Genomic DNA, 24013 nt, shown 5'->3' with positions numbered 1-24013 from the left:
GACTGCTTTCTGTTATGAATGATAAAAATCCAGTTTAATGTAGATTAAGCAATAGAGGTAATTTATTTATTGCAAACTGAAGAGTTTGAGGGTATATCTGAATGGTTTCGGGCACAGCTGGATCCAGCTCCTTTTTTTTTTTTCCCCCTTCGCTAACTCTCTGTTGTCTCTGTCTTGGCATTAATGATAGATATGCTCTCCACGTGATGGGAAAGCTGGCTTCTACCAGTTTCAAGATATTCTTATGGATATTCTTTTTTAAAAAAGATTTTATTTATTTATTTGAGAGAGCGCGTGCATGTGTTCATGAATGATGGGAAGGGCAGAGAGGGAAAGAATCTCAAGCAGATTCCCTGCTGAGTGCTGCGCTCAACACGGGGCTTGATCTCATGACCTAGAGATCATGACCTGAGTTGAAACCAAGACAGACCTTAACTGACTGAGCCACCCAGGAGCCTCTCTTATGGATATTCTTGTAGATTTTGATTCATAAGGAAGAAAATTCCTCTCATCAAATGTTCATGTTCTGAATCTCAGGAACAGCTCTGTTTGGCCTGCTTGAATCATCTTCCCAATCCTGAATCAATCACTGTGACCAGCCTGGGTTAAGTGGTCACTTCATGGGGCATTTAAAGCCTGGCAGTTGGCAGCACTAAATGGATAAATGGCAGGGTATATGTGTGTATAATTGGGGAAGTTCTCTACAGGAAAATGAAGCTGCTGTTATTAGAAGAAAGGAACAGAGATACAAAAGCAACAGATGTCCACTCTAGGACACAACCCCCTCATGTATTATTTATGGTCTCTGTGGGTAAAGGGACAACTAAACCCCTTTTGCTTCTGCGTGAGAATTTAAACTTTGGTTAGCTTTCTGGCCCTGTGTCACTGCAAATAAGATAAGTATTGCTTGTGATAAAAATGACCCCTAATTAGCAAATAGCATTTGGACTTGGAGGAACTACAGATGACCTATGAACCCCAGATGGGGGCTCCATACTGTAGACTTCTCTGAGGGTAGTAACTTTTGTAACGAACTGGGCATGTCCCTTGCAGGGACCTGGAAGCTATGCTTGAGGAGTTGTTACAGGGGATATCTGTTCCTGTAGGGCACCAGCCTTTAAGCCAAGGTGGCTCCAGTACCTACCCACTGTGGATTTGTCACCTTGCAACTGAGCTGTCCCTTGGGGCCTCAAAGCCAACAGCTGGACAGCTGTGTGGGACATGGTATGAAGAGGAAGAGCTGACACTGGCAAGCTTTGGTTTGTGTCCTACATCTTGAGAGTAGACTGGTATCAGGTGTGGCCTGTGATAATCCTGTGATTCTTTTTTTTTTTTTTAAAGATTTTATTTATTTATTTGACAGAGAGAGATCACAAGTAGGCAGAGAGGCAGGCAGAGACAGATGGAGAAGCAGGCTCCCCGCGGAGCAGAGAGCCTGATGTGGGGCTCGATCCCAGGACCCTGAGATCATGACCTGAGCCCAAGGCAGAAGCTTAACCCACTGAGCCACCCAGGTGCCCCTAATCCTGTGATTCTAAAATGTTTAGTTGAAGCCAAAGAGACCCTCTGGTGGGCATTAAAGTCATTCTGATGATCCTTTGAGGTGGGGGGGGGGGGGGGTTTAAGGAAGCCCTGCTAGTGAAAGGCGACAGAAACTCAATTCCAATGACTTAAAGAAAAAAAAAATGGACTTGATTGACTCCCTCACACATGTCGTGCACATGTAACTTCAGGTATGTCTGATTCTAGCAGCTCCTATAATGACAGCTGGCTTCATTCTTAGGTGGATTCTCCTTGTCAGGTGACAGAGAGGGCCGATAATGGCTTAGCCGATGACTCTAGACTAGATACAGATAGAATGTGCCAGAAAAATATCCCACAGTTGACTCTGAGTGGTCTGGCCAGGCATGTGACCATCCTTGACCCAAACAGTGTGAGTAAGGGGTAAATGGTAGAAGAAGTAGGAGCCTTTGATTAACAGTTCTGTGATAGGCTCCCAGTGGGAAAGATGGTCGGCAGGAAATGTCACCACCCTTGCTCTTTTCTCCTGTTCCAGTGCTTTAGTGAATTTCAAAGGCTTTCCTCCATTTCTTGTTACCTCCCTCTCCATCCACAAATGCACACTCATGCTGAGTTATATACTCCCATATATCACCAGCACTCAGTTACTGCATTTCATTTTAATTACTTGCTCATGTCTTCATCTTCCCTGTTGGACTCTGAGCTTCTTGAGGATGGGGCAGTGTATTTTTCATCTTGGCCACTCTGTTGCTGAGCACAATATCTGGCATATTCGTGGATGCTCAATAATTGTGGAATAAATAAGTAAATAACTTATAAGGGTATGTGACTAAATGTTTTCATGTAGTATATAATTGTCTCTCACACATTCTTTCTTGTGATTTTTTTCTTTTTAAAGATTTTTTTATTCATTTATTTGACAGAGATCACAAGCAGGCAAAGAGGCAGGCAGAGAGAGAGAGGAGAGAATCAGGCTCCCTGCTGAGCAGAGAGCCTGACGCGGGGCCCTATCCCAGGACCCCGGGATCACAACCCGAGCTGAAGGCAGAGGCTTCAACCCACTGAGCCACCCAGGCGCCCCTCTTGTGATTTTTTTTTTTTAATATGAGCCTTTATCCATTGTCACCATTTGCAGATATTTGTATAAGCCAGACACAATAATTTTTGGTCTGTCATTTCCAAAATGTTGTTCAGAGCTCAAGACTAAATTCCGTTTTTCAATTAGGTATCTAATAACTTGCAGAAAATCAGAAAACTGGGGGTCCAAGCAATCTGTTTCTTTCTTTCTTTGTGTGTGTGTGTGTGTGTGTGTGTGTGTGTGTGTGTGTGCTTCCTTAGTGAATTCATGAGAATAAGGATGAGAGCCAAGCCTTCTGGGGTTGAAGATTGGGGATGTAGAACTCATTGGCAAACATGTTTGGCTCAAGAATAGTGAATTAGGTGAACTTTTTGGTACTACTTTGTTTTCTCCAGCTTCTATAAATGCATGAATACAGAGTTCCATAGGACAGATCCTTATAGACATTTTTTTTGTTGCCATTATTTCAGCACTTTTCCTTCCCTTTTTCCCCAGTTAATGGGGAATCATGTGCTCTTCATCTCAAGTTAACAGTCTCTATGATCTTTTCATAACCCTGCATTAGCAGGGAATCAGATAACAAATCTCAGGTTTAGAAATCTTCTTACAAAGAGGCTTGCATCTTGTTTCCCACATTTCAAACATCTTGCTAAGCTTTTGCTTAATAACACACCAAGCCAATTTGTGACTGTTTTCTTTAATTGAAGAAAATATTTCAGCCTCCATCTTGCTGCCCCAACTTCCTTTTCCTTCTTTTAAATATCTGGAATTAAAGGGGCAACTGGTGGCTCAGTTGGTTAAATGCCTGACTCTTGGTTTTGGCTCAGGTCATGAAGTCAGGGTTGTGAGACTCAGTCCCACGTTGAGCCCTGCTGTGAGCCTTGAGTAGGGCTCCATGCTCAGCACATAGTCTGCTTGAGATTGTCTCTCCCTCTCCCTCTGCCCTTCCCCCCCTCACGTCTATGTGTGTGTGTGTGTGCGCACGTGTGTTTGTGTGCTTTCTCACTCAGATAAATAAATAGCATCTTTTTTTAAAAAAAAAAGATTTTATTTATTTATTTGACAGACACAACAAGAGAAGGAACACAAGCAAGGGGGATGGAAGAGGGAGATACAGGCCTCCCGCTGAGCAGGGAGCCCGACATGGGGCTCGATCCCAGGATACTGGGATCACTACCTGAGCTGAAGGCAGACGCTTAACAACTGAGCCACCCAAACATTTTTTTGTTTGGTGCTTCACACATTTTTACCAGTAAGGCAAGGCTTAGTGTGTGATGTGCAGGTACCTGAGTCAGGTCACCTAATTGCTTCTCTTTGTTAAGAGTTGAGAAACAGAACTATTTAATAAACATAGAAAGTTGGTAAAAATCCTACATTTGTACGGGAATCTTGTTGTCTGGCTCTGAATTGGCACTTCCCCAGGTGCTTGGGAGGAACACCTCTGAACAGTACTTTTCTGTCCCCTAAAAATGATTCTGTGCTGATGGGAAGTTCCCACAGTTTTGGGCAATGACTCAGAACTGGATCTGGTTGGGACTTACAGAGATTGTTATCGCCTAGAAAGGGCCTAAATGCTACAACCAGAAGCACCGTCTTGGCCTTCTTGGATGGACAGAATGCCGTCCATTCTGTCAGTTGTCTTGCTTATTCAATAAATGTGTAATAAACACTGGAGGTTTGTGATTGATTTTCAGAAAGGAAGAAGACCATTTCTTTGGGCAGCTGAGAGGGGCCACACTGAAATGATAGAAAAACTTATGTTCCTTAATCTACATACTTCAGAAAAGGACAAGGTGAGTGGGACTTTTATTTCTTTGCTGAGAACAAGAGAAAGGAGAGTGACACCTGGTATATAGATTTGGTGATGGCATTTTGGTTGGGAATGTTCAGCTGTTCAGTTTGTTCAATTGCTGCTATAGTCAGAGTATGGAATATCCAGATGAAATGAACCTACTTTTGCAGTGGGTCAAACAGATTGCTAATTTTCACCCCATCAATGTTTGTGACATCAATAGACTACATGGATTTTTCCGCTGTTATTTCCAGTTTCCTCTTTTCTTCTCCTGACGTCTGCTGGAGACTCAGTGTCACCTCCCTGGGGAGGGAAACTGTAATGGACACCCATATCTTTCTGCATATCTTTGATTATTAAGAGGAATTCATACACACACATGGGATTGTGGGTCCAAAAGTTCTGCACGCTAGATCTTTTGGTACCTTCACGTAGGTCATATGGGATTGCTTCTGTTGTTTCACTTTTTGTTAGCAAATTAATAGCAAGGATAGAACAAGAAGTATGGATGGTTTTTCTCTACTGGTTCAAACAACTATATCTTTACATTTGAAACTTTAAAAAATAGTAAATTTCACTTGACACTGTGGATAATATGACCCACACTCTGGACTGAAGCTTTAATCAAAATGAAACCTTTCAGAAGTCCCATTGCAACCCTGACCGTTGGAAGGCCATGTTCCTCAGTGCCCTGGACTCTATCATGAATTTGTCTCTTTTGCAGGAGGGGAATGCTGCCCTGCATCTTGCAGCAAAGCATGGTCACAGTCCTGTGGTCAGGGTGCTGCTAACCCAATGGCAAGAAACAAATGAGATCAATGAGGTATGTGAAGGTGTTCATTACAGATGAACACAAGACTGGAAAGTGGAAGGTGGGGGAGAAATGGCTTTCATGGGAGGAAAACAAAGAGGTTAGTGCTACAGAGTGTAAAATGTCATGCTGAAAAGTCCCTTCTTTTTTCTTTAAAGTATGCCAGCAAGTCATTTTTTTTCTTTTATGTTATGTTAATCACCATACAGTATCTCATTGGTTTTTGATGTAGTGTTCCGTGATTCATTGTGTGTAACTCCCAGTGCTCCATGCAATCCATACCCTCCTGAATACCCATCGCCAGGCTTGTTAATCCATTCATTTATTTACCCATTACCTTAAAAATATTTAGTATGTAATTTATGGTAGGAAATGTATTTTTATTCTAGGAGCCTATACAGTGAGGGGTGCCTGGGTGGCTCAGTGGGTTAAGCCTCTGCCTTGGGCTCAAGTCATGATCTCAGGGTCCTGGGATCGAGCCCCACATCGGGCTCTCTGCTTGGCGGGGAGCCTGCTTCCCCCCCTCTCTCTGCCTGTCTCTCTGCTACTTGTGATCCCCCTCTCTCTCTGTCAAATAAATAAATAAAATCTTTAAAAATAAAAAAAAAAGAAGAAGGCTACAAGGCGAGAAGGGCATGCAAAAAGGTCAAAGCTGAGAGGGTCAAGGTAGAGATAAAGAAGGGCTATGCTCCCCATGGGGAGGGCTTGGCTTTGACTTGTAGACAGTAGAGACTTTGCCAGGTTCTAAGCAGCAAAGAGAGATGGGCCGCATTTTGTGTATAGGCCTGTGAATGTCACAGTGGTTTAAAGGAGGCTTGGTGCCTGGAGAGCCTAGAGGTGGGGACACGCAGTCAGGGGATGCTGCAAATTGCTGAATCAAGAGCTATGGGGAAAACTTGCCTCCAGTGCACTCACAAGGAGCAAACAGGATGAAGTGATAGGGAGAGACAGAGGCCACAGGCTTTGTGACTCGAGTTAGAGAGAGAGAAGACTTTTTGATGCCCAGTTCGCCAGTTTGGACACTTGGGAAGGTGGAGTGTCCTCCCCGGAGTAGGTGCGGAGCAGGTGAGTGAGATCAGTAATAAGGATTTTGGAGGAGGTTACTCTGAGGCACCAGGAGGGTGCAGGTACATTCAGGTGGAGAGCAGTGGGGAGATGGAAACTCTCTGGGGTTCTGTGGAAGGCAGGGGGATGGGAACTGAGTGCAGTCTTGGGTGGAGAAGCTATGGCTGTGAAGGAAGATTTGTGAGTCATCTGCTCTAGATGGTCACTTTTGACCTTTGGGTCAGTGACTTCTACACTGGCTCTTGGGAAACTCAAATGAATGGAGTTCTCTTGGACTTCACAGTTTAATATTTTGATAACTTCTAAACTTGGTACTTCTCTGAGCTGTACTGTAAGAAGTAATACAGTCTTTTAACTTAAGGCACCAGTGATTGTAAAGTGTATTATTATTTTATGTAACGCTAAGAAAAAAATAATGGTGCCACTTAAACCATGACACAAACAAGCTTTTTTGTCCCAGAATAGTTTATACTTATTGAAAGAGTTTTTTATACTTTTATATTAGATTTTATTATATACATATAAAGGAACAAATAAGCGAGATAAGTTGGTTCCTAAACTTCACACTGAGCTTGATTGTTCTAAATCACTTTCTTACTCAGAGTCTCGATGTCTTTGTTTTTCTGAACAAAGTAATATCCTCTTTGCCTTCAGAGGTACTTGAGATGCAGTATTTCTTTAAACGGTCCCCTGCTATGACTTCTTAGGTTTTCTTCCAAGTCGACACCCATTCTGATATAATGTATGCTGCAAGCAGTGACAACAATATCACATCTACTACCTGATTGAGATTATGAGATGCATCCTGATCTCAGGTACATTAAACCAAGGTGGTACTTAGAGTTGGTGGCTTATGACCATAAAAGTACCAACTGCAGAAAACATAATGAAAATGGAATGGTATGAAATTGAGCCTCCGTGATGCCTGGCCAAGTCGGTGTTCCTTTTGGACCAGAGAAGCCCACCAGGCTAGTCCCTTGCATCCCTTGACTTACACACCCAGCGATGAAAACCAGGGCTCTGACTGTGTGGGTCCTGGCTCCATTAGTCTTCTAGAAAGGTAATTATGGGCTTAGTGCTTAGCCTCAGTTTTGTCAAACAGCCTTCTAAGGGAAGGCAGTATCACACACATAGCACTGGGAATAGTGCCTAGCACATGTTTATAAGGGCACAACAGTGGTATCTGTTGTCATCATTGGTGTGGTATGGGTGCAGTATATGAATTTGTACCAGTGGTATATATTGCTATTATCCTCATTTTATTCTCTTCAAGTTCCTAGGGGAAGTTAAGCCAAGCTTTCACTTGAGGATCATGGACAAAAATTGAGCCTTCCTTTGCTTACTTTTGTGTGTCTTTTCTGACAGTCTGGCATAATGATGATCAGGCTTAATTGGTTTAAATTATTTAAAGAAAATCCCAGGAATTTGGTCTTCCTGAATAAAAGTTATGAATGATGGTGAGACACTTAAAAAAAAAAATCACCTAGGGTAAATCTTAGGTGTGACTGGCCTTCACAAATCGATGTAGAGATCAAGACCTATAGTCACAGTATTTTTTTTTTAAGATTTTATTTATGTATTTGACACAGAAAAAGAAGGGGAGGCACAAGCAGGGGGATGGCAGGCAGAGGGAGAAGCAGACTCCCTGCTGAGCAGGGAGCCCGACACAGGGCTTGATCCCAGGACCCTGGGATCATGACCCAAGCTGAAGGCAGAAGCTTCACCATCTGAGCCACCCAGACACCCTCTGTAGTCACAGGATTTAATTGAAAGTCTTAGTCATGGGACGCCTGGGTGGCTCAGTTGGTTAGGCGGCTGCCTTCGGCTCAGGTCGTGATCCCGGCGTCCTGGGATCGAGTCCCGCATCGGGCTCCTTGCTCGGCGGGGAGCCTGCTTCTCCCTCTGCCTCTGCCTGTCTCTCTGTCTGCCTGTGCTCACTCTCTCTGACAAATAAATAAATAAAATCTTTAAAAAAAAAAAAAAAAAAAAAAAGAAAGTCTTAGTCATGTTTGTCCTCTTCTGTTTTAATACTTTACCACTGGAATGTGTGCACTTGGATTTCTTCCACCTTTTAGTTATTTTTGAATTAGGGCACATTGGAGAGAGCTCATAAAGCCCAACAAGCTGTAATCACAGATTATGATAGGTTTCATCTGCACAGAATAACGACTAGTGATAATATTAGCCTTTTGGATAAGGCCCATAGTATTCATACAATCTTGGGCTGCCTGTGTTTCCTGTTGTAAACTGTTGCCAGACCAGTTGGAGTGACTCTAGTGGAGTTGTCTCTAAACAGTCTTGGTAACAAACTCCTATCCATAAGGAAAGTTTGGGTGTGTATCTGCCACACATACATTTATAATTAAATTAATATATTACAAAGCATAAGCCAGAAATATACATTTAAAATTTTTAATATAAAAATTTTTTAAATTAAAATTAAATTTTTAATATAAAATTTTTAATATAAAAATAAACATAAATAGTATTTTCTCCACACTGAAATGATTATTTTAGAGATATTGTATATATTTTCCTTCCATTTTCTTTGTGTTCCTATGCATATATATTTTTATTGGCTGCCCAGAGTTCATTTGACTCTTCAGTTCTTGGACATTAACTTTAATTTCATTTTCCTTTTCTTAAAAATAATGTTGTTGAAAACCTCTTTGTATAAAAACCATAGTCTGAATTCCTCACTATTTCCTTTGGGTATATTCTTAGAAGTAGGACTGTTGGGTCAAGGTAGGAATGTTTATTAGACTCCTGATATGTTAAAGATGTGAATTCTTTCCTTTACATTTTTTTTGCTAATGCCTTTCCCGCTGAGGTTTGCCATTTGGTATCCATTTTCCTGGAAAATGAGAAGGCCTCTTATGGGGGAGAAATTCCTCTGTAACAGATGGCTGTCCCAGGCACTCAGGTAAAGCAGCGTGGATACAATTTTTCCATCTGTTTGAAATGGGGACATTGGTTCCATGCTCCTGCATCCCTCTTGACATGATTGTTCATATCTAATTAGCTATGAGTAAAACCTTCTGAATTAACCTAATGCATTTGTTAGAATAATACCCAAGGGGGAAAATGGTTAGGGAATGGGAAGAATTCTGCATTTCTTCCCAATATTTTTAGGAAAGAATCTTCATGAGGAGGGGGAAATATCCATGTACCATGTGATACCAGTTCCTTTCTTCCTTTATTTCTTTCTGTATTTTGGCCTAAACTAAGGTCTCACTTTGTCCTAATAGCTTTTATCATAATGAATTTCAGGAAACCTAATTACTGAGAAAGAGTATTACTGTTTATTTTCTTTAAGGGACACACAACAGCTTAAATCAGTTTTAAACAGTAAAGCCTTCTTGGTACAAATGTGTGCCATTTGTGTCTATATATCTATTTTTATGAGTTGCACACAGCATTGTAATTCATATTTCTGTGATTATCTTGTTTGCTGGGCTGTTCCCTTCTTGTGGGCAGGGTTTGTATCTATTCATCTTCCTAATCACAGTACCTTTGTCAGACAGGCAGTAAGTGTCTAGTAAATATTTGCTAGATAAATTAAAAAAGATAAGAGTCTCAATGGTGGATGGAAATCTTGAAAAGAGGCATAACAGGATAGGTAAGGGTACAGGCTTTGGAGCCAAACAGCTGAATTTGTGTACTAGACTTGTCACTTTTCCGCTAAGGCTTAGTTTCCCTTTCTGTAAAATGGGGTAATAATCCTGACGTCACAGAGTTGTGCTTTTAACTCTGCCAAGGCATATAGTCTTGGTAATATAAGTTGGCATAAAGAAACTTAATCAATGCGAGGAGTCAAGATGGCGGAGAAGTAGCAGGCTGAGACGACATCGGGTAGCAGGAGATCAGCTAGATAGCTTATCTAACCATTGTGAACACCTATAAATCCAACGGGAAATCGAAGAGAAGAAGAGCAACAATCCCAGAAACAGAAAATCGATCACTTTCTGAAAGGTAGGACCTGCGGAGAAGTGAATCCAAAGCGACGGGAAGATAGACCCCGGGGGGAGGGGCCGGCACCCGGCAAGCGGCGGAGCGACGGAGCACAAAATCGGGACTTTTAAAAGTCGGCTCCACTGGGAGACATCGCTCCAGAGGCTAAACTGGGGGGAAACCCAGGCGGGGTCAGCATAACCCCAGGACCCGCGGGGTCACAGAAGGACTGGGGGTGTCTGAGTGCCGCAGAGCTCGCAGGTATTAGAGCGGGGAAGCCGGCTATAGTGACAAAGCCGAGGAGTGAGCTCTAAGCCCGGGGTTACCTTGTGCCGGTCGCAGGCTGGGTGGGCTCGGAGCGCGGCCGGAGGCCACGGAGACAAAAGCGACCCGGCGCTTTTCTCCAGCTCCAACAATTGACTGCTTTCCTCGAGGCGCGACCGCAAGCCAGGGAGGCGGGGCTATTGGGCGCTTTGCTCTGAGAGCGCACTGAGGAGCGGAACCCCAAGCTCTCGGCTCCTCTGGGCCGAGAGATTGGGAGGCCGCCATCTTCATTCCCGTCCTCCGGAACTCTACGGAAAGCGCTCAGGGAACAAAAGCTCCCGAAAGCGAACCCGAGCGGATTACTTAGCCCGGCCCCTGGCAAGGGCGGTGCAATTCCGCCTGCGGCAAAGACACTTGAGAATCACTACAACAGGCCCCTCCCCCAGAAGATCAACAAGAAACCATCCAAAACCAACTTCAGTCACCAAGAACAGCGGAATTCCACAGCAGGAGAAAGCAAATCCTACCTGGACAAAATGACAAGGCGGAAAAACTCACCTCAAAAAAAAGAACAAGAGGCCGTACCGAAGGCTGGAGACCTAATCAATACAGACATAGGTAGCATGACAGATCTAGAGTTCATAATGACAATTCTCAAGGTTCTAGCCGGGCTCGAAAAAGGCATAGAAGATATTAGAGAAACCCTCTCCGGAGAGATAAAAGCCCTTTCTGGAGAAATAAAAGAACTAAAATCTAACCAAGTTGAAATCAAAAAAGCTATTCATGAGGTGCAATCAAAAATGGAAGCTCTCACTGCCAGGATAAATGAGGCAGAAGAAAGAATTAGTGACATAGAAGACCAAATGACAGAGAATAAAGAAGCTGAGCAAAAGAGAGACAAACAACTACTGGAACACGAGGAGAGGATTCGAGAGATAAGTGACACCATAAGACGACACAACATTAGAATAATTGGGATTCCAGAAGAAGAAGAAAGAGAGAGGGGAGCAGAAGGTATATTGGAGACAATTATTGGAGAGAATTTCCCTAATATGGCAAAGGGAACAAACATCAAAATCCAGGAGATGCTAAGAACGCCCCTCAAAATCAATAAAAATAGGTCCACACCTCGTCACCTGATAGTAAAATTTACAAGTCTTAGCGACAAAGAGAAAATCCTGAAAGCAGCCCGGGAAAAGAAGTCTGTAACATACAAGGGTAAAAACATTAGATTGGCAGCGGACCTATCCACAGAGACCTGGCAGGCCAGAAAGAACTGGCATGATATATTCAGAGCACCAAACGAGAAAAACATGCAGCCAAGAATACTATATCCGGCTAGGCTATCATTGAAAATAGAAGGAGAGATAAAGAGCTTCCAGGACAAACAAAAGCTGAAAGAATTTGCAAACACCAAACCAGCTCTACAGGAAATATTGAAAGGGGTCCTCTAAGCAAAGAGAGACCCTAAAAGTAGTAGATCAGAAAGAAACAGAAACAATATACAGTAACAATCATCTTACAGGCAATACAATGGCACTAAATTCATATCTCTCAATAGTTACCCTGAATGTTAATGGGCTAAATGCCCCAATCAAAAGACACAGGGTATCAGAATGGATAAAAAAACAAAACCCATCCATATGCTGCCTCCAAGAAACTCATTTTAGACCCGAAGACACCTCCAGATTTAAAGTGAGGGGGTGGAAAACAATGTACCATGCTAATGGACATCAGAAGAAAGCTGGGGTGGCAATCCTTATATCAGATCAATTAGATTTTAAGCCAAAGACTATAATAAGAGATGAGGAAGGACACTATATCATACTTAAAGGGTCTGTCCAACAAGAAGATCTAACAATCTTAAACATCTATGCCCCTAACATGGGAGCAGCCAACTATATAAACCAATTAATAACAAAATCAAAGAAATACATCGACAGTAATACAATAATAGCAGGGGACTTTAACACTCCCCTCACTGAAATGGACAGATCATCTAAGCAAAAGATCAACAAGGAAATAAAGGCCTTAAATGACACACTGGACCAGATGGACATCACAGATATATTCAGAACATTCCATCCCAAAGCAACAGAATATACATTCTTCTCTAGTGCACATGGAACATTCTCCAGAATAGACCACATCCTGGGTCATAAATCAGGTCTCAATCGGTACCAAAAGATCGAGATCATTCCCTGCATATTTTCAGACCACAATGCTCTGAAGCTCGAACTCAATCACAAGAGGAAATTTGGAAAGAACGCAAATACATGGAGACTAAACAGCATCCTTCTAAAAAATGAATGGGTCAACCAGGAAATTAAAGAAGAATTGAAAAAATTCATGGAAACAAATGATAATGAAAACACAACAGTTCAAAATCTGTGGGACACAACAAAGGCAGTCCTGAGAGGAAAATATATAGCAGTGCAAGCCTTTCTCAAGAAACAAGAAAGGTCTCAAATACACAACCTAACCCTACACCTAAAGGAGCTGGAGAGAGAACAACAAAGAAAGCCTAAACCCAGCAGGAGAAGAGAAATTATAAAGATCAGAGCAGAAATCAATGAAATAGAAACTAAAAAAACAATAGAACAAATCAACAAAACTAGGAGCTGGTTCTTTGAAAGAATTAATAAGATTGATAAGCCCCTGGCCAGACTTATCAAAAAGAAAAGAGAAAGGACGCAAATAAATAAAATCATGAATGAAAGAGGAGAGATCACAACCAACACCAAAGAAATACAAACAATTATAAGAACATACTACGAGCAACTCTATGGCAACAAATTTGACAACCTGGAAGAAATGGATACATTTCTAGAGATGTATAAACTACCACAACTGAACCAGGAAGAAATAGATAACCTGAACAGACCCATAACCAGTAAGGAGATTGAAACAGTCATCAAAAATCTCCAAACAAACAAAAGTCCAGGACCAGACGGCTTCCCAGGGGAATTCTACCAAACATTTAAAGAAGAATTAATTCCTATTCTCCTGAAACTGTTCCAAAAAATAGAAATGGAAGGAAAACTTCCAAACTCATTCTATGAGGCCAGCATCACCTTGATCCCAAAACCAGACAAGGATCCCACCAAAAAAGAGAATTACAGACCAATATCCTTGATGAACACAGATGCGAAAATTCTCACCAAAATACTGGCCAATAGGATCCAACAGTACATTAAAAGGATTATTCACCGCGACCAAGTGGGATTTATTCCAGGGCTGCAAGGTTGGTTCAACATCCGCAAATCCATCAATGTGATACAATACATTAATAAAAGAAAGAGTAAGAACCATATGATACTCTCAATAGATGCTGAAAAAGCGTTTGACAAAGTGCAGCATCCCTTCCTGATTAAAACTCTTCAAAGTGTAGGGATAGAAGGCACATACCTCAACATTATCAAAGCCATCTATGAAAAACCCACCGCAAATATCATTCTCAATGGAGAAAAACTGAAAGCTTTTCCGCTAAGGTCAGGAACACGGCAGGGATGTCCGTTATCACCACTGCTGTTCAATATAGTACTAGAAGTCCTAGCCTCAGCAATCAGACAACAAAAAGAAATTAAAGGCATCCAAATCGGCAAAGAAGAAGTCAAACTATCACTCTTTGCAGATGATATGATACTATATGTGGAAAACCCAAAAGGCTCCACTCCAAAACTGCTAGAACTTATACAGGAATTCAGTAAAGTGTCAGGATATAAAGTCAATGCACAGAAATCAGTCGCATTTCTTTACACTAACAACAAGACAGAAGAAAGAGAAATTGAGGAGTCAGTCCCATTTACAATCGTACCCAAAACCATAAGATACCTAGGAATTAATCTAACCAAAGAGGCAAAGAATCTATACTCAGAAAACTATAAAGTACTCATGAAAGAAATTGAGGAAGACACAAAGAAATGGAAAAATATTCCATGCTCATGGATTGGAAGAACAAATATTGTGAAAATGTCTATTTTACCTAAAGCAATCTACACATTTAATGCAATCCCTATCAAAATCCCATCCATTTTTTTTAAAGAAATAGAACAAATAATCCTAAAATTTATATGGAACCAGAAAAGACCTCGAATAGCCAAAGGAATATTGAAAAAGAAAGCCAAAGTCGGTGGTATCACAATTCCAGACTTCAAGCTCTATTACAAAGCTGTCATCATCAAGACAGTATGGTACTGGCACAAAAACAGACATATAGACCAATGGAACAGAATAGAGAGCCCAGAAATAGACCCTCAACTCTATGGTCAACTAATCTTCGACAAAGCAGGAAAGAATATCCAATGGAAAAAAGACAGCCTCTTCAACAAATGGTGCTGGGAAAATTGGACAGCCACATGCAGAAAAATGAAATTGGACTATTTCCTTACACCACACACGAAAATAGACTCAAAGTGGATGAAGGACCTCAATGTGCGAAAGGAATCTATCAAAATCCTTGAGGACAATGCAGGCAGCAACCTCTTTGACCTCCACCGCAGCAACTTCTTCCTAGGAACATCGCCAAAGGCAACAGAAGCAAGGGCAAAAATGAACTATTGGGATTTCATCAAGATCAAAAGCTTTTGCACAGCAAAGGAAACAGTTAACAAAACCAAAAGACAACTGACAGAATGGGAGAAGATATTTGCAAACGACATATCAGATAAAGGGCTCGTATCCAAAATCTATAAAGAGCTTATCAAACTCAATACCCAAAGAACAAATAATCCAGTCAAGAAATGGGCAGAGGACATGAACAGACATTTCTGCAAGGAAGACATCCAGATGGCCAACAGACACATGAAAAAATGCTCCACATCACTCAGCATCAGGGAAATACAAATCAAAACCACAATGAGATACCACCTCACACCAGTCAGAATGGCTAAAATTAACAAGTCAAGAAATGACAGATGCTGGCGAGGATGCGGAGAGAGGGGAACCCTCCTACACTGTTGGTGGGAATGCAAGCTGGTGCAACCACTCTGGAAAACAGTGTGGAGGTTCCTCAAAAAACTGAAAATAGAGCTACCCTACGACCCAGCAATTGCACTCCTGGGTATATATCCTAAAGATACAAATGTGGTGCTCCGAAGGGGCACGTGCACCCGAATGTTTATAGCAGCAATGTCCACAATAGCCAAACTGTGGAAAGCGCCTAGATGTCCATCAACAGATGAATGGATAAAGAAGAAGTGGTATATATACACAATGGAATACTATGCAGCCATCAAAAGACATGAAATCTTGCCATTTGCGACGACGTGGATGGAACTAGAGGGTATCATGCTTAGCGAAATAAGTCAATCGGAGAAAGACAACTATCATATGATCTCTTTGATATGAGGAAGTGGAGATGCAAGGTGGGGGGGTTTGGGGGGAGGTAGGAAAAGAAAAAATGAAAAGATGGGATTGGGAGGGAGACAAACCATAAAAGACTCAATCTCAAGAAACAGACTGAGGGTTGCGGGGGGGAAGGGGGATGGGAGAGGGTGGTGGGGAAATGGACATTGGGGAGGGTATGTGCTATGATGAGTGCTGTGAAATGTGTAAACCAGACGATTCACAGACCTGTACCCCTGGGGATAAAAATACATTATATGTTTATTAAAATAAAAAAATTAAAAAAAAAATAAATAAAAAGTAAGATTTACATGAAGATGACAAAAAAAAAAAAAAAAAAAAAGAAACTTAATCAATGCTATCCATTAAGACTAATGCATAAAAGGTATAGAGAAAGCATGCTGTTTCTCAAGGAATTTCATTCCATGCCAAAGGGCAATTAATTTTAATTTTTTTCCTTTTTTTAGAATGGAGAAACACCATTTTTCCTGGCTGTTAAAGGAGGTCATGAAGAATGCAGCAAAGTGCTTCTGGCAGCAGGAAGTGATGTCAACATTCCAAATAAAGTATGTGCGCCATGCCATGTTCACTCCCACTATGGTGGGGGACTCAGAATGTTCTTTGGTTAATCTAGTCCTGAACAGATCTACCCACTAGGCTTTTGTAGAATTGATATTTATAATATGCTTTGTTTGGGGTAAGAATTAATGATTTACCTCTGATAGTCCCCTAATTATTGTCTCCTTGAAAGCATTGCCATTCTTCCTATTTTGGGGGGATGGAATAATTGAAAACAGGGGCAAAAGGAGCAGATAGTTCTTAGTTCTCAAATACAGAGACATTCTCATTCTACCTTGTTTTCTCCCTAGCCACTGTATGTGCCTGGCTTACACACAGTAAATGCTGAAAAAAAACATTATTGTGTGAACGCTCAAGTGGTTAGTCTGGGCCTGAAGAAGACACTATGGTGCCTTCTTTTTTTTTTCTTTTCTTTCTTTTTTTTTTTTTTTAAGATTTTATTTATTTATTTGGCAGAGATCACAAGCAGGCAGAGAGAGCGAGAGGGGGAAGCAGGCTCCCTGTTGAACAGAGAGCCAGATGCGGGGCTCGATTCCAGGACCATGAGACCATGACCTGAGCCTAAGGCAGAGGCCTTAACCCACTGAGCCACCCAGGCGCCCCTATGGTGCCTTCTTGTAAACACAGAATGCTTTTGTATTTAGTCATGGAGCTAAGATCCTGCGTCACTTACCTTCATTTCTTGGTGAGGGAACTCGTTCAGGATTATTTGACTAGTCAGTGACAGTGGTGAGGATTCTCACCCTTGCCGTGGTCTTGCCCTTCAGATGGTTTTACTTTCATTTTCCATTTTTTGAAGTAATTTTCAATTACAATGAAAGTAACAAAAAATTTGAATAGTACCGAAGGGTATATTCTAACTGCAGATTTCAATTTCATCTCCCCAGAACTAATGGTATCAATAGTTTGTTGAATCTGTTTTTTCCATGCATTTACATGGAAACTGTGATGAAGCATGGACATGTATAAATACTGACACCACTACATGGATCTCCTGCTCTGGACCTTGGGTTTTTTTTTTTTTTTTTTTAAGTGCTAGTATGTTTTGGGACTCCCTCCGTATCAGCACAATGTACAGGCAGACTTTTAAGATAGAGCAGATTTGGTTCCAGACCATTGCAAAAAAGCAACTATCACAATAAAGTGCGGGAAATGAATTTTTTGGTGGTGGTCTGTTGTGGTCTGTTAAGTGTGCAATAGCATTATATCCCAAAAAACAATGTATATATGTTAATTAAAAGCATAACAAATAATATAGAGGACAAGGGTAGAGGGAGAGGAGAAGGGAGTTGAGGGAAAGTGGAAGGGGAGGTGAACCATGAGAGACTATGGACTCTGAAAAACAACCTGAGAGTTTTGAAGGGGCGGGGTGGGAGGGTGGGGGAACCAGGTGGTGGGTATTAGGGAGGGCACAGATTGCATGGAGCACTGGGTGTGGTGAAAAAACAATGAATACTGTTACGCTGAAAATAAATAAAAAATTTAATTAAAAAAATACTTTATTGCTAAAAAAGTCTAACTGTTCTCTAAGCTCTCAGTAAGTTAATAATCTTTTCACTGGTGGAGTGTCTGGCCTCAGTGTTGATGGCGGCTGACTGATCAGGGTGATGATTACTGAAGGTTGAGGTGGCTGTCACAGTTTCTTAAATGTGAAGTTTGGTGCAGTGATTGACTTTTCCTTTTGTGAACCGTTTCTCTGTAGCGTGGATCCTGTTTGGCATTTTACCCACAATAGAACTTAATTAAAATTGGAGTCAGTCCTCTCAGATCCTGTCGCTGCATTCAGTATTCTAAATCCTTTGTCATTTCAGTAATCTTCACAGCATTTTCACCAGGAGTAGTTTCCACCTCAAGAAACCACTTTTTTTGCTTGTCTGTAAGAAGCAACTCCCCATCTCTTAGTTTTATCATGAGATTGTAGTAATTTATGCACATTTTCAGGTTCCACTTCTAATTCTATTTCTTGTATTACTTCTACCTCATCTGCAGTTACTTTCTCCACTGAAGTCTTATGCCTTCACCTTGTAAAAAAAAAAAGTGCAGTATCTGTGAAGTACAATAAAGCAAATCAATAAAATGAGGTATGTCTGTAGAAACAATGCCTTTTCAAAAGGTATAAAGATAACACTAGGATCAAGAATAGAGTCCAAAACTGGTAATGTTTTATGCTCTTTATTCTGCTGGTGGAAGTGCACATTTGTACAATGCTTTTGAAAAGCAATTTGTCACTTTTCTTTCACCCAGCCTTGAAGAATTCTGTTAAGGGAATAATCTTAAAAAGGGAAAAAGGGACATGCATTAAAATAGATAATGAAGTTATCTCCAATAGCCAAGAATTAGACACAGCCTATACATGCTATGAATTCTAGGGGAAGGCCAAATAAGTCTGCTGTATCTTTTTCTTGGAAAATTACATAGCTGTTAAAAATATTAATGATAAATACTAAATATACTAAATATGTTCCATGTTCCACATAAATATGTTCATAATATGGGATGCCTGGGTGGCTCAGTCTGTTAAGTGTCAGCTTTTGGCTCAGGTCATGATCCCAGGGTCCTGGGATCAAGTCCAGCATTGGGCTTCTTGTCAGCAGGAATCCTGCTTCTCCCTCTGCCTCTGCTGTTCACCCCTGCTTGTGCACTCTCTCTCTCTGACAAATAAATAAAATCTTAAAAAAAAAAAAAGTTCAAAATAGAACATAAATAGAAAAGATGATATGTATTTGTACATACATCTTCACTGTCTAAAATTATATAATGGACAAAATTGTGAGAGAGAGTAGAAAATAAAGATATTATGAGTTGATTCCCACTGGAGTTGCAGGCTTATTTATGTGGTAAATGAGCACCATTATTTATGCAATAAATGAACACAACATTAAGAATTTGTGAGGCCCACAAAATACTCGAGTGTGGAGAGCTGTTGTGTTTTTCAGGCATTCACAGGTGCCTCCCTGCCCCCAGTCTTCAGCCCCCTTGAAGTCCCTGGAAAAGCCTCCCTCATTATTGGGGTCCTGCTGGGCTCACTTCTGTTGGCTGATTCCATTGTTCAGTTCCCCCCCTCTCTTCTGTACTTAATTCTGTTAGCCTCCAGAGAGGTTTTGCTTTGTAATGGTTTTCACATGTTCACATTCTCCCCACCCAACTAAGACTGCAGACTCCACATTATCCATATCCTTACAGCCTTGACGTTATCTAGGCAGCCTGGAAATTGTCCTGGGTCCATTTTTCAACTTGTACATTTTCTTGAGTTTTCCCCTGAGTTCATTAGCACACTTCCTGCAGCAACAGCCTCAGCTCTTACTGGTTGTTCACACCTGTCTCCACCGAACCCAGCGAAGACCCTGGGGGACTGAGCCGTGGGCAGCAAGAAGCCAGCAGCATGGATACATCACTGTGGGGACACATTAGGCTTAGTTTGCTCTTACATCTGTAGGTGATTACTGTGTTTGATCTTGGAAATGCTTCACCACTTGAGGGCGATTAGTGTTGCTGTCCAGGAGATTGCTTTTGTGCTCCAACCCCCAACTAAGGGGAACGGGTAAGGGATTGAGCCATTTCTGGGGAGGTAGTTGGAGACTATGGATTTAGCTGACAGCAGAGGCTTTCTCCATTTGGGCTGATGTTATGCTGCCCAGAGTTGGGCAGGAGGTTCTCTTTCAGGGTCGTACTAAATGCCCCTGGACCAGTGAAGACTTTTGTAGACCTTAACAACTCCTTTTTGGAGGCTTTACCCTTACATCTTATCAAACATATTTAAAGGCCCCAACATTCCACATTAAAAAAGTTGTGTTTGCTGTAAATTATTGTAAAAGCTCTTTAACTGGTGCTTTCATAATTATTTGACTATGATACACTCCCTCAATTTATGATTGACTTTGTTCTTCTTAGAACTCTGTGTATACTTGGGAATTTGAAGAGGTGAAAAAATTTAACCTACAAATTGTTTACGAATGTAATGAATATTTTATGACTATTACATTTTACAATCAATGGGGTATGACTATGTCAATTAAATATTTATTCACTTCAATTTCACGGTTTTCTTTTGGTATCTTGGAATCAATAACTTTTTTGGTAAAGGCTTTAAACATTTATTTGGCTCTTAAAAAGTCTGTAGGCCCTACACTCATTGCCTGTGGTACCTCTGGGGTAAGATGCCAGAGTCCCACAGCTCTTCCTACTATTTCTTGGCTTTGGGTTCTTCACAAACTTGCTTCTGATTCAGATCTTCTTAGATCTGAGTCCCAGTGTCACCCTATCCTGGAGGATTTTCTTGATCACTCACTGGAAAGTAGCCATCTAGTCCTGCTGTTTTACTTTGTTTTGTTGCACTTAGTATAGCTGTTATTATTCGTAACATCTAGATCTAGTAAACAGATTTGTTCTCAGTCTGCTGGTGCACCGATCTGTCTGCCAGTCTAGAGATCTACTGATTGTCCACCTCTACTGGAATGTAATAGTGGAGAGCTTGTTTACCAGCATATCTCCCCACTATCTAGCATAGTGCCTGGCACATAAGAAGGGCTCAAGCTTGTGTGTGTGTGTGTGTGTGTGTGTGTGTGTGTGTGAAATGAATAACATGATAGTTATGATTACTGTACATATTTACTAGTTCATTTATTCTCCCAGTATTACTATGGCTTGGGAAAAAGAGGTAGGATGGTGTGGTAAACAGAAGAATGCCCCCTCCAAGGATGTCCGTGTCCTAATCCTTGGAATCTGTGAATATGTTATGGTACAAGGCAAAGAAAGATTTAGGTTGTGCATGGAATTAAGGCTGCTAATCATCTGACCCTAAAATGAGATTATCCTCAATTATCCAGGCCGGCCCAATGTAATCACAAAGCAGAAGAGGAAGGCAGGTGAGGAGGTCAAAGCTAAGCAGGATGAGAAGGACTTAGTGCACCATTACTGGCTAAGATGGAGGGAAGGGCCCGTGAGCCACAGGATATGAGCAGCTTCCACAAACTGCTGAAAAGTCAAAGAAGGGGATTTTCCTGAGGACCTCCAGAAAGGCCTTTATTTTAGCCCAGTGAGACCCATTTCAGACTTCAGAATTCCAGAATGGTAACATAATACATTTGTATTGTTTAAGCCAATGAGTTTGTGGCAATTTGTTAGCAGCAGCAATAAAAATTAGTACAGGTGGTTATATCCTTTTTTACGGACCAAGAGGCCCGCAAATGTCATAGAGACATTTAGTAGCTGCTCAAGCTAGAGTCGAGGTGGTCAGGGTGTGTATTGTTCTTATGAGCATCTTATCTGTTACTTCACAAGAAACCCACCAGAAGTGCAGTGGCTTGAACCAATAATACACTGGTATCTGTCATTCACGGCTCTGAGGCTTGGGCTGAGCTGAGAGATTCTTCCTTTGGGTCTGTTAGTCAGACTATGTGGTCATAGTCAGATGTCAGCCAGGACTTCGGTCCTTTGAAAGCGTAAGTGAGCTGGACGTCCACAGTGGCTCACTCACATGCCTGGCAGTTGGTGTCATCTGTCAGCTGGGAGCTCAGCTGGGGTTGTTGAGTGGCACTGATGTGTGGTCTCTTCTCCTGGCAAGGCAGCTGGACTTTAGTAGGCAGGGAGCAGACCCTGCCAGGCCAGTTAGCGGCTACACCTGCCACAGGCACACTATACCTTCTGCCATACTCTGTTGATCGATCTGAGCACTTACAGAGTGCACCCAGATGCAAGAGTAGACTGCGTGTTGGGGGAGTGGAAGGCTCACATTGCCAACCGGTTGTGAGATGGCCGTTACTTATGTAGCCATTTTTGGGAAAACATAACATCCTATAGAACCTTATTTGGTGGACCTAGAAATACTTTGTAGCAATCTTATAATTAATCAGCCAGCAACTATCCATTGATCTTATATTACTGCAAGGCAGCATGCTAAAACCTTTCAGAAGACGGCACAATAATCAAACGCAGTTCTGCCATCTAGCATGGGCATGAAGTGAAGCCACGTGAGCACAGGGAGCGGTAGGAGGCAGCACGCAGCAGGGAAGGAGAGGCACTGAAGTTGAGTGAGGGGCCATGAGGGAACCCTGCACAAAGATCGCAGTCATGCTAAGCTTTGGAGCCAGACCTGGCAGAGGGGAGAGCTGTGGGTAAGCTAGCCAGGGGGCACGAGGGTGTTGAGGCACTTCCTGGGACCAATACCGCGACAGCCGTTTTGGTTCAAGGAGGGGTTTTGCAGGATGTTTGGAGAGAAGACTTGGCCCTTGTCCGCTTTGTACTCCTTATAGAAGGGAAACAGGGATTTAGCTTGTATTTGCCTGAGGCATGTGTTACCTATGACTTTCACTCTTAGGGGAAACACTTACAGGAAGTAATGAAGAGGCCCTCAAAATGATCAAAAACACATTGGGTTTTTTTTTTTAAATAGTTGTACTGTTTCATTGTATTAATTAAATACCACATGATGGATACCAGAAAGCATGCTGGATTATAATGGGGTCCTCCCTGCCCTTTCCACCTGTGTCTTGCAGCACAACATCACTGCTTTGGAGATGGCAGCCCAGAATGGGCATACATCCCTTGTCAGCTGTCTTCTTGGGGAGAATGTTGATCTGCACCAGAACACAGAAGTGAGTCTATTCCAGTAACATGGGCTTGGATCGTGGTGCCGGGAGACTGGCTGTGCGGGGAGATGCTCCTCACAGATACTGGAGGGGATGAGATGTTCACAAAGGAGGAATTCTTTCTGGGAAAGCTGACTGACTTCTTTTGGAGACTCAGTCTTAATTTTGAGAAATAAAATCCAAGGGATGAATTTTAGAAAGTCATTGAAGTTCCTGAACAAAATGAGTTCTTTGTCTTTTAAATATTGATATTTGCTGCAATAAAACCTTCTCAGGTGTCTAGAGATGCTATTATTCTTGTATTAAATTTATCAGTCTGGGAAAAGAAAGGGCACTGCTATAAATGGGAAGGAGAATGATCATTCCCCACCCCCCCTTCACTGAGTGATCTTGTTTTTCTTTTGAAAGTCAATCCTTTTTACTGATTTAGGTTTTCTGAAGTTTGAGTTGGCTTTGGTAGCATTAACAAAAGCCCTCTGTGCTGGAATTGGATGGGAAACATTCCTCTGTTTTTCACTCTATTTTCATTTCTCCTGTGAGAATGTTATTTCCTCTGATTTTGCTTAGCCATTATTATTTATTATATTAACTGGAGAGAAGGGATGTGATTTGATCACGTTTGGTAGTTTTTGGAGAATGACGTTAGGGAATTGGCTCTGAACTCGCCTGGTCTATCCAAGGATGCTTCCCGTTTCTCGGGAGGGGCTGGGTCCCAGCAAGGCCGGTGGCCCTGGCAGGAAGGACACTGCCCATTTCCTTGGGCCAAGGGATGCTTTCTCTTTTTTCATGCTTGGTGCCTCAAGAGAGAACATTCTTCCTGAGTAGAAGAAGCCTGCCCAGAAAGCCTTCCTCCCACCCTGCCCCAAAAGCTTTCCTCCCACTCTGCCCCAGCCAGTCCCATCATTTCCATTTCCTTGTTCACGCCTGTGGCAGCCCAACCTCTGCAGCTGTGGAGTCCTACTTCTTCCTTTTCTCCTCTTCCTCTGTGTACTGGTGCAGCTCTTTCAAACTCAGTACCT

General features: G+C 41.9%; 1 protein-coding gene across 1 annotated transcript in view; it reads left to right on the top strand.

Annotated features, from left to right (window-relative positions):
- ANKDD1B (ankyrin repeat and death domain containing 1B) overlaps positions 1-24013 on the top strand; it is a gene marked incomplete at both ends in the record, with an annotated part of 70969 nt that overhangs the window by 30404 nt on the left and 16552 nt on the right. Inside the window, 4 exon segments of the mRNA XM_080804331.1 lie at positions 4294-4392; positions 5116-5214; positions 16296-16394; positions 22902-23000. Of these exon segments, the coding sequence (XP_080660457.1) occupies positions 4294-4392; positions 5116-5214; positions 16296-16394; positions 22902-23000 (396 nt within the window).

This window comes from Martes martes (assembly GCF_963455335.1).
Source record: "Martes martes genome assembly, chromosome: 5".
NCBI lineage: Eukaryota > Metazoa > Chordata > Mammalia > Carnivora > Mustelidae > Martes > Martes martes.
Note: the sequence above shows the minus strand (reverse complement) of the source record. Positions and strands in the feature narration are given on the sequence as shown.